The sequence below is a fragment of the Asterias amurensis genome, chromosome 17 (genome assembly GCF_032118995.1).
Source record: "Asterias amurensis chromosome 17, ASM3211899v1".
Taxonomy (NCBI): Eukaryota; Metazoa; Echinodermata; class Asteroidea; order Forcipulatida; family Asteriidae; genus Asterias; species Asterias amurensis.
The window spans coordinates 6,475,712-6,492,560 of NC_092664.1; the positions used below are offsets into that span (position 1 = coordinate 6,475,712).

Sequence of the window (16,849 nt, forward strand, 5' to 3'; positions counted from 1 at the left end):
GTCTTGTTGGTCTCTGATGACACCCCTTTCAACAGTAAACTGTTTCGGGCAAAGTTGTCTTCCTTTTTTTTTAAATATTGATTCATACATTCACATAACAAACATGGGTGTTCCAGAGCTTTAACAATAATCCCACCCAGGGTAGGCTAGTAGTAGGGCGGTGCTTAACTCTATGTTCAAACAAAGAGGGGGTACGCCCTCAACGTTTGTGTAGGATGACTCATCGTGATACAGGATTACAATACAGACCAAGGTGGTTCGGGTCGTCCTTGAAAATACCTGAAAAGAGACTACTACCTTCACCTGTCGTGACGTGAAAGTCAATACTAGACTAATGGAATAGTGAAACGTTTCACAACAATTGAAACTTACCTGAATCGAAGTCTCCAGTAATAGCTTTAACAAAAGTTCAGATTTGTCGCAATTTAGTGAATGGTTTCCAGAGTCTGGCTTTCCACAAACTTTTTTCCTGAAGACGAGCACAGTATACTGTCCGAAACGTCGAGACCACACTGGCTCTTTTCAGAGGCAAGCCTCCCACATAAGAGATTTACTTATGGTTGTACCTGCAAGTTTACGATTTATTAATAGCTTCCTCCGACTTTCCACTATTCCAAACCAACAAATTTTCTTTTCTGTCTGTTCTTGAACTTATTTGGGGACTTTGAGACTCTGTACATTTGTGTTTTTATGCGATTGGTGCTTAGTCAGATTAACACTGTTCACCATAATAAAAAATAATTTAACAAAAATAAACAAAAACAAGCAAACAAACAACGTAACACCCCAACAAACAACAACAAGTTGACACAGAGAGACAGGCTAATAATATGAAGAAGTATTTATATAATCCAGGTCCATTGTACTTTCATCTTTTCATCAAATTTACACAATGTTTCACCAATAAATCACACTAAAATATAATGACAATAATCGTATGGAAATATACTACACATTTGTTTGTGAAATTAGAAGGAAAAGCCAAACGGGTTGGCAAAATATATAAAAGTAGACATTGTACATAATTCCACTACATTTTGTTTGGATTATATTTGATATGGTCGAAATGTATCGACATATTGGTTCGAGACAATGCTTATGCATGACATGTGCCTAGAATGTCAGAGGTTATTGTTAATTACCAAATAACACATATTCTGTAATGACTTTATAAAATAATAGGAATAAAAAACTTTGATAATAATTTGTCATATTTTGGCAGCGAGGGAATGCTATAAATTCCCTGTAAAATAATAATAAATAATTTTATTATTCATGACAATATTGGTAATTCCTCAAAAAAGTTCTTGACTCGGGAGAGCACTTACTGTACAGTGATTTACACACATCGGCTTATTGTGAAATAAGTTACATTGTTGATAATAGTCACGAAATGGTTACAGTATAAAAGAAAGAGTTATATTAGAAGTTAATAATTTACATTAAATACAAGTTGCTTTGGTAGATTTTTGTATTTTTGCTTTAATTTAAGGCTAATCAAAATCAGAATCTTTTTATGTTATATATTTTTTTGGGGGGGCAACTTATAACATTCCCAATTAGATTTACTATTTTGGCATCGATGTACATGTAAATTTGTATAATTCATCTTAATGTACACAGCAATTGTGGACTATATTATAACTACCAATTAAAAATACTTGTTATAAAATATGTCAACACAACTTTTATAGCACTTGTTCAGCCGCTATAGGCTTCTTATACATGTAAATATATGAAGATATAGAAGTAGATATATTATGATTTGTCCACGTCATAAACATAGAAATTTGGTTTTCATTGGCCAATAATAACATAAGAAGTAAAAAAGTTAGCTTTAGGTGATTGTCTTACTTTTAAAATATTAGTGGTATTGGGTGCATTGTTTTATGACCATCCCCTATGTGGACCATATAGTGGGACATATTGGTTACGTTTCCGGGGATGTATGCACTATAGCATTTTGGCAACCAGTCTGGGTATCTAACGCAAAATATAATTAGCAATAGGGCCAGTGCAGATTTAAACAAAAATATTAAAATATGGTTAGAACAGTCAACTTTTCAAAATTTCCTAGATGGCTGTCTTTACTATGTACGCATGCATGAATATAATTAGCATACTATGGCAAGGTATAATTGGGATCCCATCAAATGTATACTAAGCTCGTGGCTTTAATTAGTTTAAACTGGTAAACTCTCGTAAGCGATGGAAAGGGCCTTGCAAACAAATCTCTCTCTTTGAACTATCAGATAGTAAAAATGAAACATATGACATGTAATGTACCATTAGTTGAGGATCAGCTTATAGTCCATTATTTCAGATGGAGTTGTGGACACACGCAGCATTGTATTGACATTCCACTCTTTAAACTATCATTTGAATGACATTGGAGTTGTGCGGCCTCTAGAGGGCTATAAGTCAGTTGACTCTTCTACGTCATCGTCACTGACGACCGACCGCCCATCCGGACGTCCCCGTCGCTGAACAACAGGCCCACTATTTCTCTTCGTCCTACCCAGACTATTTAAATCCCCCATGCTTACACTAGTCCCCATACTAAGACTACCAATACTTCCCCTTCGTTTACGTGCATTATGTTTATCCTTCATGGCTTTCCATCCTTTAGGCTGGTGGCTGCCTATCCCAGCATCATTGCTTGTGCCTCCTGCGCTCCAGTTTGCTGGACGAAATAATGAGAGTCTGGACACCGAACCGAACAATGAGCGTGGCGTGAAGTCCTCAGTGACGTCGTCATCATCTTGGGTGATTTCACTCTTGTCGTCATCATCGTCGTCATCACCATGGAAACCATTTGACCAGAATTGTTCACTGTCTTCTGTTGTTGTCTCAGATACATTTGTTGATGTACCGGACACACTGTCTGTATTTGTTCGAGTTAGCTTTGGGTCTTTCCGCTTAGCAAATCGCTGTCTGATGTTGAACTTGGTCAGAGACATTGTCTGCGCATGCCCATCACTTGAGTCCTGATTGGTCGCTCGGTCTAAAACTCCCAGATCCACAGAATGACTGATTGGTCGTGCTTTCTCTTTAGCTTTTATTCTTTGTAATGTGCCGTAATAGAATGCACGGCCTAGGGATTGTTGCCGTTTCTGCACCACGGGCGTCTCTATTGATTTCCTTGTCTCTTTTTTGATAATATTTGCATCTTCCGACTTGGAATAAAACATTGTGATTTCTGAAAAGAAAAGAAAAAAAAAAAGTTTTTTGTGAGGTTGCAACGATTTTATTGTACTTCAAAACAATGGCATACTAAATTCTATTAAGATTCAGAGCAACATGAAAATGATGTGCGTATTAATTATTACAATTTCTGCCACAAAACTCTTAATAACTTAAGACTAATCTTAGGATTTAGGACGAGTCCCAACTCTGCACTGTAGCATGCAGACCTTAAGATTAATCCTAAGTTAGCACGAGTTATTCGTCCTAACTCGAGATAAGACGAGTCCTAACTCTTTGTGAAATCGACGGCTTAGCATTTATCTTCTCGTTTCTGTTCATCATTTCATCGGTGCTAATTTTGCTGTTGGATGTGTAATCAAATAAAAAAAAAAAAAAAAAAACATATTATTTCAAATACCTGAAAACAGTTAAATTACTTACTTTTGTTTCCATGTACAGTGAACCGTACCCTCGTAGCCACCACATTATCAAGACCTCTCATGAGTCGATGCCAGTTTCTATCCCCACTAGATAGACCCATTGCTACAGACATCTCGAGCTCGTGGTGGATAGGGATGCTTAGTATAGCCGCATCTAATTCACCTGTTATCAATCAGAAATACATGTATTGATAAAACACTTAACCCAGCCTTCAACTTGATGTCCGTGTTTTAACATCTCTTTCCAATAACTCTTAGAGGAGCTATATAAAAAGCCCTGTGACGCCATCCTCAAAAACTCGCACGACGTAAAAACAAACTGTGTTAAAACTCACCAAAATTGACTGCATTTCCATTCAGGTAAACTTCTTGCTGTAACCGTAGGAGGTCAATGGGCTCCAATGGAAGACGGATACCGAATTGGCCAACGTCTTTGAGAGACTTGACATGACTGAGTGAGAATCGAACCTTCTTAGGGAGTGGGAATTGACGGATGATACCAGCTATGGGCATTGTCTTTAACTTGGATACTGAAAGGAAAGAGGTAAGCGCATTTATTTTGCTCTTTGGTACCAATTGATAAAATAACCTAAACTTTGTATACAAGACTATAGCATCGTTCGAATTTACTAATAAGCGATGTTTATAAACAGGGATGGATAACACAAAGAGTAAGTCTTATCTTGAGTTAGGACGAGTTACTCTCCCTAACTTAGGACTAGCCATACATTTTTAATGTCTTATAGGACTAGTCCCAACTCTTCGTGAAATCAACCCCAGGAAAGATACTTGTTTGCCCGACCGATTCCGTTTTACTTGAAGTTCACGACTCAATTATTATGTCATGTGAGCCACAGTCCTTGATTTCCTAGACTAATGAACCATTCCACATATCTAAGAGGTGGTCTGGTCCCATAATGTTTCTACACAAATCTTGAAATGGGTGGGAATACAGCTAACATGACAAATCTGCAAACACATACATCGCAATCTTGAGTTTTTGATTTATTATTTTGTAAACAATGCTGTGATTTTGTTTAAACCCAGATATCCCCAACCTATGTGGTTTTTTTCTTAGTGAAAAAAGGTTTCCCATATAAGAATAAATTTAATTCTTACAAGTTCTTCTCTTGTCTGGAACTACCTCAAATGGTATCTCAAAGTCAAGAGGAATACTTAAATAGCGCCCTCTTGCATCCATAGCAATCACTCTTTGCTGTTTTAGCCATCGATGGATACGGATCACCTGGTTTGAAAATAGAACGACAAAACTTGGATTATATTCGAGAAAGCAATTAAATCAGTTGACCTCAAGTTTACTGCTCTGAATATTCATCCTATAGTCCTTCATGGGTAATTTCTTTCTGGAAGTCGAGAAGGGCAAAAGGCAGTTGACGATCCCCAAATCACCATTAGCACCATTGTCCTCGGTTGCCGCAAGTGAAATAAGAATATTATGACACGTCTATTATAAAGGACGTGCCAATGAACAGCTAAACTCAGTCCCTTTTCAATGTCCCCCACTTCAACTGCATACCAGTTAGTTTGAAATAATTGTCACATGATGGCATTGTTACCTGAAAACTGAAGGATATAAAACTCCTCAAAAGACAAGTGAATTGAAAACTTATGCAGATGTTGCGATATTGTGCGTCGAATTGTTACAAATATATTTATTATCATGTGTACAAAAATATCATAAATATATCGCTTGATCAAGCACACATAAAAACTTATTAAAGTAAACAGGATGTCAACAGTGTTTCATGTTAACCATCCGTGTGTAACCATCCGTCAAACTGTCAAACTGTCGAAAATGTGGACTTTCGATGTGTGAGTCATACAGGATCAAATCGTGAACAACAGTAGTCTTCATTCCAGCCAGTTTTGGCATAATTCCGGCTTGTTATATACATCTATAATTTACACGGTTACTTTTAACTACTTAAAGACACTGGACACTATTGGTAAAATTGTCAAATACCAGTCTCCTCACTTGGTGTATCTCAACATATGCAATCCTGTGAAAGATTTTGAGCTCAATTGGTCGTCGAAATTGCGAGATAATCATGAAAGAAAAAACACCCATGTCTCACGAAGTTGTGTGCTTTTATAAATGCTTGATTTCGCATCCTCAAATTCTAATTCTGAGGTCTAGAAATCAAATTCGTGGAAAACTACTTGTTTCTCGAAAATTACGTTACTTCAGAGGGAGCCGTTATTCACAGTGTTTTATACTATCAACCTCTCCCCATTACTCGTTACCAAGTAGGGTTTTATGCTAATAATTATTTTGAGTAACTACCAATAGTGTCAACTGCCTTTAAGCATGAATAAAGTTAAACTCAATGTGTGTGGACCCAAAGCCCTTTAGGTGTGCCAACGTGTAAAGAAAAGTATAACTTATCGGTCGGTTGAATCGCAGGCATCCAGCATTGAGGGCAGTATATCCCATAATAGTTATGCTCTATGCGTGAACTCAAAGGGATATAAATATCATTGTTGGATTTTAGTCTGAAAGCTTCTGCCGAAGTTCATACTATAGAAGAAAATTCTGGATAGTGAGTGCATTTTGAGAAACATTTCACTTCGAAGCACTATGGTTGTGGAAAGGTATATCACTTTCTATGCCCCCACCCCCCCCCCCCCCCAAACACCCCCCCCCCCCAAAAAAAAAAAAAAACCCACAAAAAAACAACAACAAAACAACAACAACAACAACAACAAAACAACAAGAATGTTGAGTAAAAGAAGCGTTACCGCGGAAACGCGTCTCAGATTGTGTATTCCTACAGGGATTATTCTTCCTGCGTGGACATTATTCGCTACAGAGTTTCGGTGATCGTAACTTAATTTTATTGTATTCTACTGTAATCGAATGGTTCAAAAAACAAAATTTACACTGCCTTTTTACATGCGATTTTTTTTTGTATCCCATCCTGAAATATTACTCCATTTGTTTTGTTTACAAATTTCACTTTCTGAGTTCAGAATCAACACAAATAAAGCAAAGTGATAAAAAAAGTAACCACACAACAACAAAGAAATAATGCCAATCCGCATTGTATAATGATACACACAGGAATTTTAATAGACCATCAAAAGCCTAAGTGAACGGCAACCCAGGCCACTTTTTGACTTGTTTACCTCTGCTTCATTTTCATGGAAACGATAAAATCGTCATGATTCCTAATTGTATTACAAGGAAAATTGTGCATTTGCTCAAGTCTGTAAAAGTCAATACTGTGGTGTTTTAGAAAAACAACGAAGGGGTAAATTTCCTTCATAGTGTAATTGTTTGTGGGGTGGTTTTCCCAACCATCCAAGAAACATAAATTTGCCGCTGGAAATAATTATTTTTACATGCAATTTGCGGAACATACGGTCGACCGCATTTTTTTGGGATAAACTAGCAAGTTTTTTCTGTTGTAAAATTTAACAACAAACACAAAATTTCAAGGGATACTAATATTTGAATCAAATTTATTATATTACAATAAGTGTATCTTTCCAACAATATCCATTATATAAAAAAAAAACTTATTTTTTAAATTATAGCCCAATCTGAATGTGCCCCCTTTATGCTAAACCAATAATTTCTTACCTGCCCCTGCCCTAGTGAGTCCGAATCCTGAAGTCCACAATGGCCGTGGGTTACCCGGACGAGCAATGGAGCCGGGTACCTGGACATGAGTTCTCTTGTATTATAAGACTCATTAGACCACGTGATGTCACTGACTGGACGAGCAAACATGGCCGCTTAGGAGTCTGTTAAATAATCGCAATAATTAGAGATGTCGTATTAGAGATTTCCAACAATGATCATCGCCCATTACAACAAGAAGTACTAAAAACATTAGATAATTATTCTTTGTTCAACCCCCCAAAAAAAACATTTTAAAAATTTACCCGGTCAGTTTCCCTTGTGGTTTATATTGATAGATACAAAGTATACTGACAAATTATTTTTTTTGTTACATACAAGCAACTATTTTAAAGAAAGGTCTTCTCTTTTCGCTAAAAAAAATCAATGGATTGAGAATTGAATGTCATATGACAGTTCAACTGTTTGTGGGCAGCGATGAAAGTGTTCTGTAGAAACAATTAGGGGTTGTGATCACTCAAAAACATGTCAACAAAAATGGTGAGCAATGGAGGCAATTTTACACTTAGGCAACCATTCAGAGCAAATTTGTTTTAACAAATACTGCTAAACAATTTCCTGCTGAGCAGGGATACCTTACAAGTCATAGTCATAGTCATGAGGTATTAGAACAGAAGTATATAGTCAGTAGAAGGTATTTGGGCTATAGCGATAATAAATGCAATCTTTCAAAAGAAAAACCATGTTGACTAATGGGTCACACAAGATAGAATAAGGTTACTAGAGAGTTATCAAAATTGTATCCAAAAAGAATTCAATTTTTTTTTACCATAAATAGTCTAGTAATTCTCTAATTTTGAGGCATATAAACTCATAATTATTAAAAAAGACTTCCATTGTAGAAAACTTGTGTTTTATAGGGCTGAACCCATTAAAAATAAATAAGCACTACCCAATAAACACATCAACCAATTGAAAATACTCAGTTCAAAAACACACTACACGAAGAGAAACTTGACAAACGTTTTACCATCACTTATTGTTGAACACAACTTATTAATAAATTTAAATATGAAACTGAAATTCCAGAATTTCACTTCTTGATTCCGCACCCAAGGACACATGAGTGTACTCCAGACGTTGTACAAACACTTGGCTAACCTGGTAACAACATCTAAGTGCTTAAGAAAAAAATAATTGGTGGTGTTTTCAGTAACTTTTATGCAAAGTCACACTATGAAAATATCTATGTTCATGCGTAAAAGAAAAAGAAAAAACAGAAAAAAACGAAAGCAGTCACTTTTTACCCTGAAGCTTCCATTAACTTCTTCCTACCGAAGTATTCAACAAATTAATAAGCAAAAACATTTGATGTATAGCTTCCTGTTTTTATAACTAACAGTTCAGTAAATATAAATATAAATCTGTCTGAAATTGAAAACCTTGCTTTTTGAAGTCAAATAAGGACAAACTTACCTGATGTTTGTTTCTAGACACTGCTCTCTGTTCAACTTTTCAAAACCATCAAGGGCATTTAAAAGCTGATGTACACATGGGATAAGTCAGTTGATATTTCGTCTCTCCGGTGTTCTACATTTGCCGAGAGTTTATTTTGAATGTCATTACTCATAGTCATAGCACAATATTGAAATATAGGCCTAACTGTTTTTCATAACTTGCACATGTACACATGATTGCTTGAAATGCATTGAGTTGGGTTTACTGCCATAATTCACAGTTCAATGATCTTTGATAATAAACGCCTTTCTACAAACAAAATAACTCGGCTCCCTATACAAGAATAAAGGCCATGTATGCACACACACCCCAGTGTGTAGTCTCAACAAAAGTTTGGGTAACCACTGGTACCCTTGTTGTGTTTGCTTGTACTGCAATGAGACTATGGGAATCATGTGAACCAGCCAAAGACTTTCACAATATTAATGCATGCAGTGCGTAAGACCAGTAGCTTGGACTAGTCCATTATGTTAAAGGTAAATCAAGCACAGTGGGTGAAAATTTGTAATCTACAAATTGCAGTTGACGTTGATGGCGCTAAGGCATGAACGGTCTTGGACTTGCACACAATTTTACACGGTTGACTATGTAGATCTGGAGTGATCACTAAGGGCAGGTGCCTCTACTCCCGACCCCACCCATAGTGTAACTTTTTTAACTCTCGGAGATTATTGATGATTTTGGGTCGCAAATGATGACGTGAGCTTTTGGTTAAAACTTAAGAATTCCCAGTCACTAAAAGCCACATTTCTCCGAACACTATAGGCGGTTACATCTCAATGAGATGAGATTCTCATAACATCACCCATAATAATCATTAAAGGAACACGTTGCCTTGGATCGGTCGAGTTGGTCTTTGAAAAGCGTTTGTTATAATATGCATATGGGTAGAAAGATGCTGTAAAAGTAGAATACAATGATCCACACAAACATGCCTCGAAATTGCACGGTTTTCCTTTTACCTCGTCAACTAACACGGTCGGCCATTAATGGGAGTCAAATTTTTGACTCCCATAAATTGCCGACCGTGTTTGTTCGCACAGTAAAAGGAAAAACACGCAATTTCGAGGCAAACTTGTGTGGATTATTGTATTCTACTTTTAAATTATCTTTTTAACCATATGCATTTTATAACAAACGGTTACAAACGCTTTTTTATAGACCAACTCGTCCGATCCAAGGCAACGTGTTCCTTTAACTTGAAATCTGTAAAACCCTTAGAGCTATAGCTCTATGGTAAAACCCCTTTATTCTCGGAGATAACGCTCTGAGTGCAACAATGGCATATTTCCGTTGTATGAGGGCGGTATACCAATCTAACGGAGGGAAAACAAACTTTTTGCGGGCGCAAAGATCGTATAGCGCTATAAAAGTACCCTGTCCCTCGATCCTGCTGCCTGCCTGTGCGCGCTGCGCCTAGCCTGCCTCTACAACAAGTACAAACCCCATTATTATGTATGACGTCATAGTAGTACTACACAACTAGCGGAGGAATTTTTGAGGAAGAAGTAGAGTGACACCAATTCGTCGTAAACAGTGAATAACTTGGTAAGTTTGCTTCCTTAAATGATGGCGTTTGTAACATTTGTGACAACTAGTGTAATGAACAATATGAATATTAAAATTAAATTTCTGATATCTTAAGATTAAAGTTAAAGACCACTAGTAAGAGTATAAGTCTATATTGGTAATTGTCAAAGACTAGCCTTCACAGTTGGTGTATCTCAACATATGCATAAAAATAAAATAACACACCTGTGAAAATTTGAGCTCAATCGGTCGTCGCACTTGCGAGATAATAATGAAAGAAAAACACCCTTGTCACACAGAGTTGTGTGCAATTAGTCTATTAAGATGGTTGATTTCGAGACCTCAAGTTCTAAACCTGACTGATGAGGTCTCGAAATCAAATTCCTGGAAAATTACTTCTTTCTCAAAAACTATGGCACTTCACAGGGAGCCGTTTTTCACAATGTTTTATACCATCAACCTGTCCCCAATACTCGTCACCAAGAAAGGTTTTATGCTAATAAATATTTTGAGTAATTACCAATAGTGTCCACTGCCTTTAAACTGTAGCTAGACCCAGTAACTGGGGCGCTGTATTCCTTTTTCGAAATTTTGACATTTTGTTACAGAAACGTCCAAATTTCGAAAAAGGAATACACAGAAAATGTCAAAATTTTGAAAAAGGAATACAGCGCCCCAGTTACTGGGTCTAAACTGTTCTCAGATACTGAGATAGTATACAACCATGGAGGTAGAACATAACGTAACCCTCCTCCGACGGCCGCTAGGCCGGAGGATTACGAGATTCTCTCGAGCGGCAAACGACATTCTGGTCCAACAAGAATTTCGACAACTAGACTAGTCACCAGATTTGTCCCATTTTTACCACTTATAGCGTTAGCGTATAGCGTTAAATAAGGAGGCCCAAAGTATTAGAGTTAGTACCCCATAATAGTAAGGCTCACAACCACGGAAGAAGTATTGATCGATTTATAAGCATGACAACAAAACTTGCTAAGCACAGAATGGTAGAATTGCTTAGCAGAAACAGTTGGATTTAAAGTTTGCTGTGTCTTTGGAATGTAAACTATTAAGTTAGTTAGGCTCATCATTTCCAGACTATTTTTGTAATTGGCCAAGGAGTTTGTTATGGTTAGCTGTTGTGTAAAAACATTTTTGCAGTGATAGGCCAACCGCGTACACCACACCGCGTCCACGGGACCACAGGTTTACTTTAGTACAACTTAGTGAAGTTAGTCACTGCATGGGCCTATAACTTAAGTCTTTTTAAGTGGTAGCACATAACTAAAAGCTTACTCAGTTCAGTATAAGCCTACATCAGATAATAGAGTGTTCGTGTACATTACATAGGCCTATAAGATTTAACTTTTAAGGAGAGGCTTGCACTATTGTGGTGTAGAGTTAATTTTTTATATTTTTTATTGCTTGTATTGTAATCAAAGCGTTGTGGTACCTCTTTTTTGTGTAAGAACGCTATATAAATGCTTAGATTATTGTTATAACTGGGTGAGAGTTCACAATTCCATAGTACAGCTACATGCCTGCTTGGTCAAGACTATGACCCTTTATTTACTTTTTTTTCCAGGCAACCTTTGACCCCCAAGAGCTCCATTGTAATGTCATTGAGACATCTTCCCCTGGCTGCAGCGTCTCTAGTTGGGACAGCCTTAGTCGGCTTCCTGATCTATAAGTTGCTCAAACCCCAACAAAGATCAAGAATGGATTATTCCGAAGATGCAGTTGTCGTTGAAACCATTGACGCAAGTGAAACTAGCAGGTTTTCATACCTATCTGAGATGGATGCTGAAGTTCAAGCAGTTCCCTTTGATGATGATGACGATCAGAAAGCATCGACACACCAAGAATCACTGCCTCCCACCACCAAACCTAAAGTCACTGATGCTACATCTCAGGCGCTTCAACAAGACCAAGTGCCTCACACTCCGTCACCAATCCAGGAGACGGCAGCTCAACCACTGCTAAAACCAATCGCCCAGAAACCTCCAGAAGAAGATGATGAACATTATGACGTTTTGCTGCTGTACAGTGAGCACGACCAGAGTGCAGCCAAGCAGTTCCTTGGTGTTGCCAAGAAAGCAAAGTGGAAAGTTGCCACATCTAATGATTTCCTCGGAAATCGACCCAAAATAAAAACCTTTGAAGATGTGTACCAGAATTGTTCTTTTACTGCTCTTCTTCTTACTTCTAAGTTCTTTGCAGATGTTTGGTGTGATAGTCGCTATCAAGGAGCACTTACACGGGCAATAGAAGACCCTGCAAAGAAATACACAGTGATCCCAATTATTTGTCAGGATCAAGGCCTTGACATGCCAGTAATGCTGAGTTCTTACAATGGGGTCAATCAAAACAGTCCTTTCTTTGCAGACAGATTGAAAAAAATTATCAAAGTAGAAAAGAGATTGGAAAGAGAAAAACAAACAGAAATGGGCACCAATTGTTTCGTACATTCTTAAGCACTAAGTCTTTCTTTTAAAGCCATTAGACACTTTCGGTAAACACTATTGTCCAAAGGCCCAAACTTTGTATTGTATTTACACACATTTATTTCATTGCTGCCCTACATGTACACTTACACATTTTACAAAGTTTTATAATTATATTCAAATTATGAGTAGTTTACAGTGTTACTTAGTATCTTAGGATATGAAAGCTTACAATGATTTAGATAGTTGTATCACAACTTGTATATAAAATAACAAACCTGTAAAAATTTAGGCTCAATCGGTCAGCGGAGTCGGTAGAAAATAACAAGAAAACCCACACCCTTGTTTTCGCGCGTTTCGCTGTGTCATGACATGTGTTTAAAATAAATCTGTAATTCTCGATGTCGATGTCGAGAATTGATAATTGTTTATAATGTTTTCTCAAAAAGTAAAGCATTTCATGGAATAATATTTCAAGAGAAGTCTTTCACCATTACCTTCTGTAAACCCTGTAAGTTATTTGTAAATCTGTGAACTTTTTTTGTTTTCTGTTCCAAAAGTGTATAATGGCTTTAAGCACTTGTGTACATGTAAGTCTTTCAGTTTGAGTATAGGCCTGTGTACATAGTATGCTTTGTTTTTAAAAGGGCAAGGGCACCATGGCATTTGTCCCCGGTAAAGAGCACCCTATGAGGAAATTGTAAATTTCCTATGGGAGAGCATTTCAAGGGCACCAAGGCGATGACCATGGGGCATGGAGGCAATCGCCTTTGTTGCCTCTGTGAAGTATCGGGCCTGTGGGTCCATTAAAAAACTAAGGTAATACACAAAGTTCATGGAGATCATCCTCAAGAAACTGCTATGAAATGTTTGTAAATGTAAACTATTGAAACATGTTTAGGTTAATTTTAAGTCGAGTGCCTTCTAAAGAAACTTGCAGAAGTATTCAGTGTATTACTTTTATTTGTACATATACATGTATTGGTTATTTTGCTTAAGAAGCTTTAGTTAATTTAATCTGTAGATGCTTGTTGAATTGATTAGTTCTAAATGCATTGATTAATGTTTTTAAACGACAAGCCAAATTAGCAGCTGACTTTGTTCAAACATTTCAGCCATACACTGACAGAGAAAACTCATAAGAAACAATAAGAATGCAATGTTGACTACATTATATTTACATCTCATAATGACTGTAGATGTCAGTAAAGGGAAAGTCAAACTCATTCATGTAGTAGCCCTGTGCAAACAGATCATGAGCTGAGAACATTGTGACCACAAAAAAATTGGTGATGGTAATATATAATTAATTATGAAATAATGTGCATCATGAGGATATTTTCTTTTTGAGGACAAGCACAAACAATTAGTAGGACCCAAACGCACTCAATCTAAAATATTATAAATTAAAAAGCTTCCCTTGTACATTGAGAAACATGTATTGGAATTCAAGGCTTTAAAGAGTGTATGAGGAGTTTAATATGTGTTTAGTTGTAATAAGTTGTAAATGTTAAATTTACATCGAGGATAAAGAATAGTCATTTTTGTTTTACCCATAAACACCAATGTGTGTTAGCACTGTATACTCGGTACTTAGCCGAGTTCTGTGAAAAAATCACAGGCATATTACTCAGGTGAGATTCAGACCCACAACCTAGTGGCACGGTTGGCTTGTGCGTAAAGCGTTTGCCTCTCACCAAGGTGAACCCGGTTCGATTCCCAGCCAAGGCCATTTGTGAGGCGCCCTTGCATGCATGCTTCTCGAACACGTTGTAGCAGCGTCCTTCGCAATTCAGCTCTTGGCTGTGAGTAAGGATGATTAGCTCCCGATCTTGGCTGTGCTCCGTGGTCATAATGGGTTGATATGGCGGGCGGCCAGAGGCGCCCTTGCATGCCTGCTTCTCGAACACGTTGTAGCCGCGTCTTTCGCAATTCAGCTCTTAGCTGCGAGTAAGGATGATAAGCCCCCCAATTTAATATTATTAATATTATTTATTATAATTCTAGAGCAGTGTCATACCAACTATAGACCATCAAGATTGCCCGGTGGCTTTTTAATCCTTTGTTTTTAAAAGCATTGTGTATAGTTCTTAATTACGGAGGGGGTGGGAGAAGGGCAAAGAAGAACAGGTGTTGGTAGGGGTGGGTCTTGGATAGGAGGGAGGGTGAACTCTGGACAAGCAAGTTCTATTCACTGGGACAGTATCACAACCCTTACAGTCTTTCCTACATTTCTACTACCTTTTGATGAAGCATGTTTCTCTCAAATAGAATGCAAACTTTCCAAAAATGAATGTAAATTTTCTTAAATAGAAAACCATTGGCTCAAACTCAAGAAACGGGTTGTACTCAACTCTGGAATGTCAAAAAGCATAAACTTCTCGCTCAAGAAGTCAAGTTTTCTACAAAAATGAAGAAAGAAAAAAAGTTTTTAATTAAATTAATTATCAGTTATCATTTTAAAAATAATATTAAATATTTAATTTTTTCAACTCTATTTTCACAACTATATTTGTCATTAAAATGCTGTATAAAGTAGCTTGAATGAAGATCACTTTCTGAAATAAATTGTTGTTTAAAACATTAGCAAAATTGGTGTAAAATTGATTTTAATAAAACATTTACATAATACATTACCTACAACTGTCTGATGGGTCTCAAGTTCTCTAGTATTTGATGTCAAAAGCTCAGATGCATTTCTTGGCAATACTATACCTTGCAGGAAAAACTGTATGTTAAAGCACCTTGTGTGTCACTGAATGATGTATACTTGCGCTATAAGAAGCCACTATTATTATTAGCAGCTATTTGACCCATAAAATGGCACAAAATGTAATTATTAATCCAATTCTAAACTTGCATCATCACCCATGATAAATTTGACCAATCTTGGTGGGGCTTTTAAGCTTCTCAGTGTGTTACTGTGCACAAATTCTATACAGCATGTGCATTAAAGGCAACTCTACACAATCTATGAAGCATTATGCAAGACTGATCTCAGATTCAAATTGTGGGCCATAAAAACACATTACTGCGAAGTAGATTGTTCAATAAAACTAACATCTAAACATTTCATTTCAAAAGGTGGTTGCGATTTTGAGACTGACAAAAATCTATCCCTATAGGAATACACAATCTGAGAAGCATTATGCGGTGACAATTCTCACATTCAATTTTTTTTTAATAATTTGTTTATTTTTTTTGCATAACTTCGAAGTGAAATGTTTCTAAAAAATGCTTCATACTATCAAACATTGCTGTGGGCTTCAGTAATAACCAACCATATAGACGATGTGACCTGTGACATCACATGTTTACAAAAGAGCCATCAAGCCCGGACTTCCTGCAGGCACACAGCCTAATCTTGCCTGCCAGACTAGCCAAAGAATGTGCAAGGTCATATATAGTTTTTGTAAACAAAGTTCACATGGTCTATACCCTTCCAGTTACAGGAAAACTGTAGGAAGAACAAACGAACAGACAGATCAGAAACAAATTATTACAAGTTCACAAATGATTTATTTTACAGGATTTAATGGTAACCCACTCGTTACTACATCCAGTTCATTAATTAATATTCAAGACAAAACTTCCTAAGCTGAGTCAGAGAAACTTTGTGAAAACCTTTTTACGTTTCTTTTCCATCATAATGTGAACAGATGCATTGTTTATTGTTTTACATAACAATAACAACTGTTTCCTTCAGAACAGCTGCAACTTTTCAGATTGTTTGTTCTGTTACTGGGATATTTTCTCCCATAACTTCACACAAAATCCACTTTCCGTGTAAGGGTTGGGGCAATTTGTTCAAAAAACAAATTGGGAAAAAAAGGCCCCAAAACAACGTCAAACTTTACATTTTTAAATACGTTTATAAAATCTTGTTAGTATACAAATTGATGTATTCTTACCTTAGGGGATTTTGTGTCTAATCTCCAATGAAAAACAATTTTCATTGACAGTGACTATTGGTTTGAGAAACATAAAGAGTTAAAACTAGTCTTATCTTGAGTTAGGACAAGTTAGTTAGGACGAGTTGCTCGTCCTAACTTAGGACAAGCCTTTGTTTTCAATAACCCCTACCCTAGGACCCCGATGACTACATGTAGTCCAAAGTTAGGACTATC

The 16,849-nt window shown here is 36.8% G+C and overlaps 2 protein-coding genes across 2 annotated transcripts; one reads left to right on the plus strand and one right to left on the minus strand.

The window, feature by feature from the left end:
• Window positions 1–861: 861 nt before the first annotated feature.
• LOC139949840 (uncharacterized) lies at window positions 862–8,875 on the minus strand. Its single transcript, XM_071948383.1, has 6 exons — window positions 8,707–8,875; window positions 7,231–7,394; window positions 4,746–4,872; window positions 3,962–4,156; window positions 3,628–3,789; window positions 862–3,199 (listed from the first exon to the last, which is right to left on the minus strand). The coding sequence occupies exons 2-6, from the start codon at window positions 7,378–7,380 to the stop codon at window positions 2,415–2,417; spliced, it is 1,419 nt and encodes a 472-aa protein (XP_071804484.1). The 5' UTR covers window positions 7,381–7,394; window positions 8,707–8,875; the 3' UTR covers window positions 862–2,414.
• A 1,358-nt stretch (window positions 8,876–10,233) lies between these two features.
• LOC139949791 (uncharacterized) lies at window positions 10,234–16,614 on the plus strand. The gene is made up of 2 exons (XM_071948333.1): window positions 10,234–10,296; window positions 11,864–16,614. Exon 2 carries the CDS (start codon window positions 11,895–11,897, stop codon window positions 12,750–12,752), a length of 858 nt encoding a protein of 285 aa, XP_071804434.1. The 5' UTR covers window positions 10,234–10,296; window positions 11,864–11,894; the 3' UTR covers window positions 12,753–16,614.
• The last annotated feature ends 235 nt before the right edge of the window (window positions 16,615–16,849 follow it).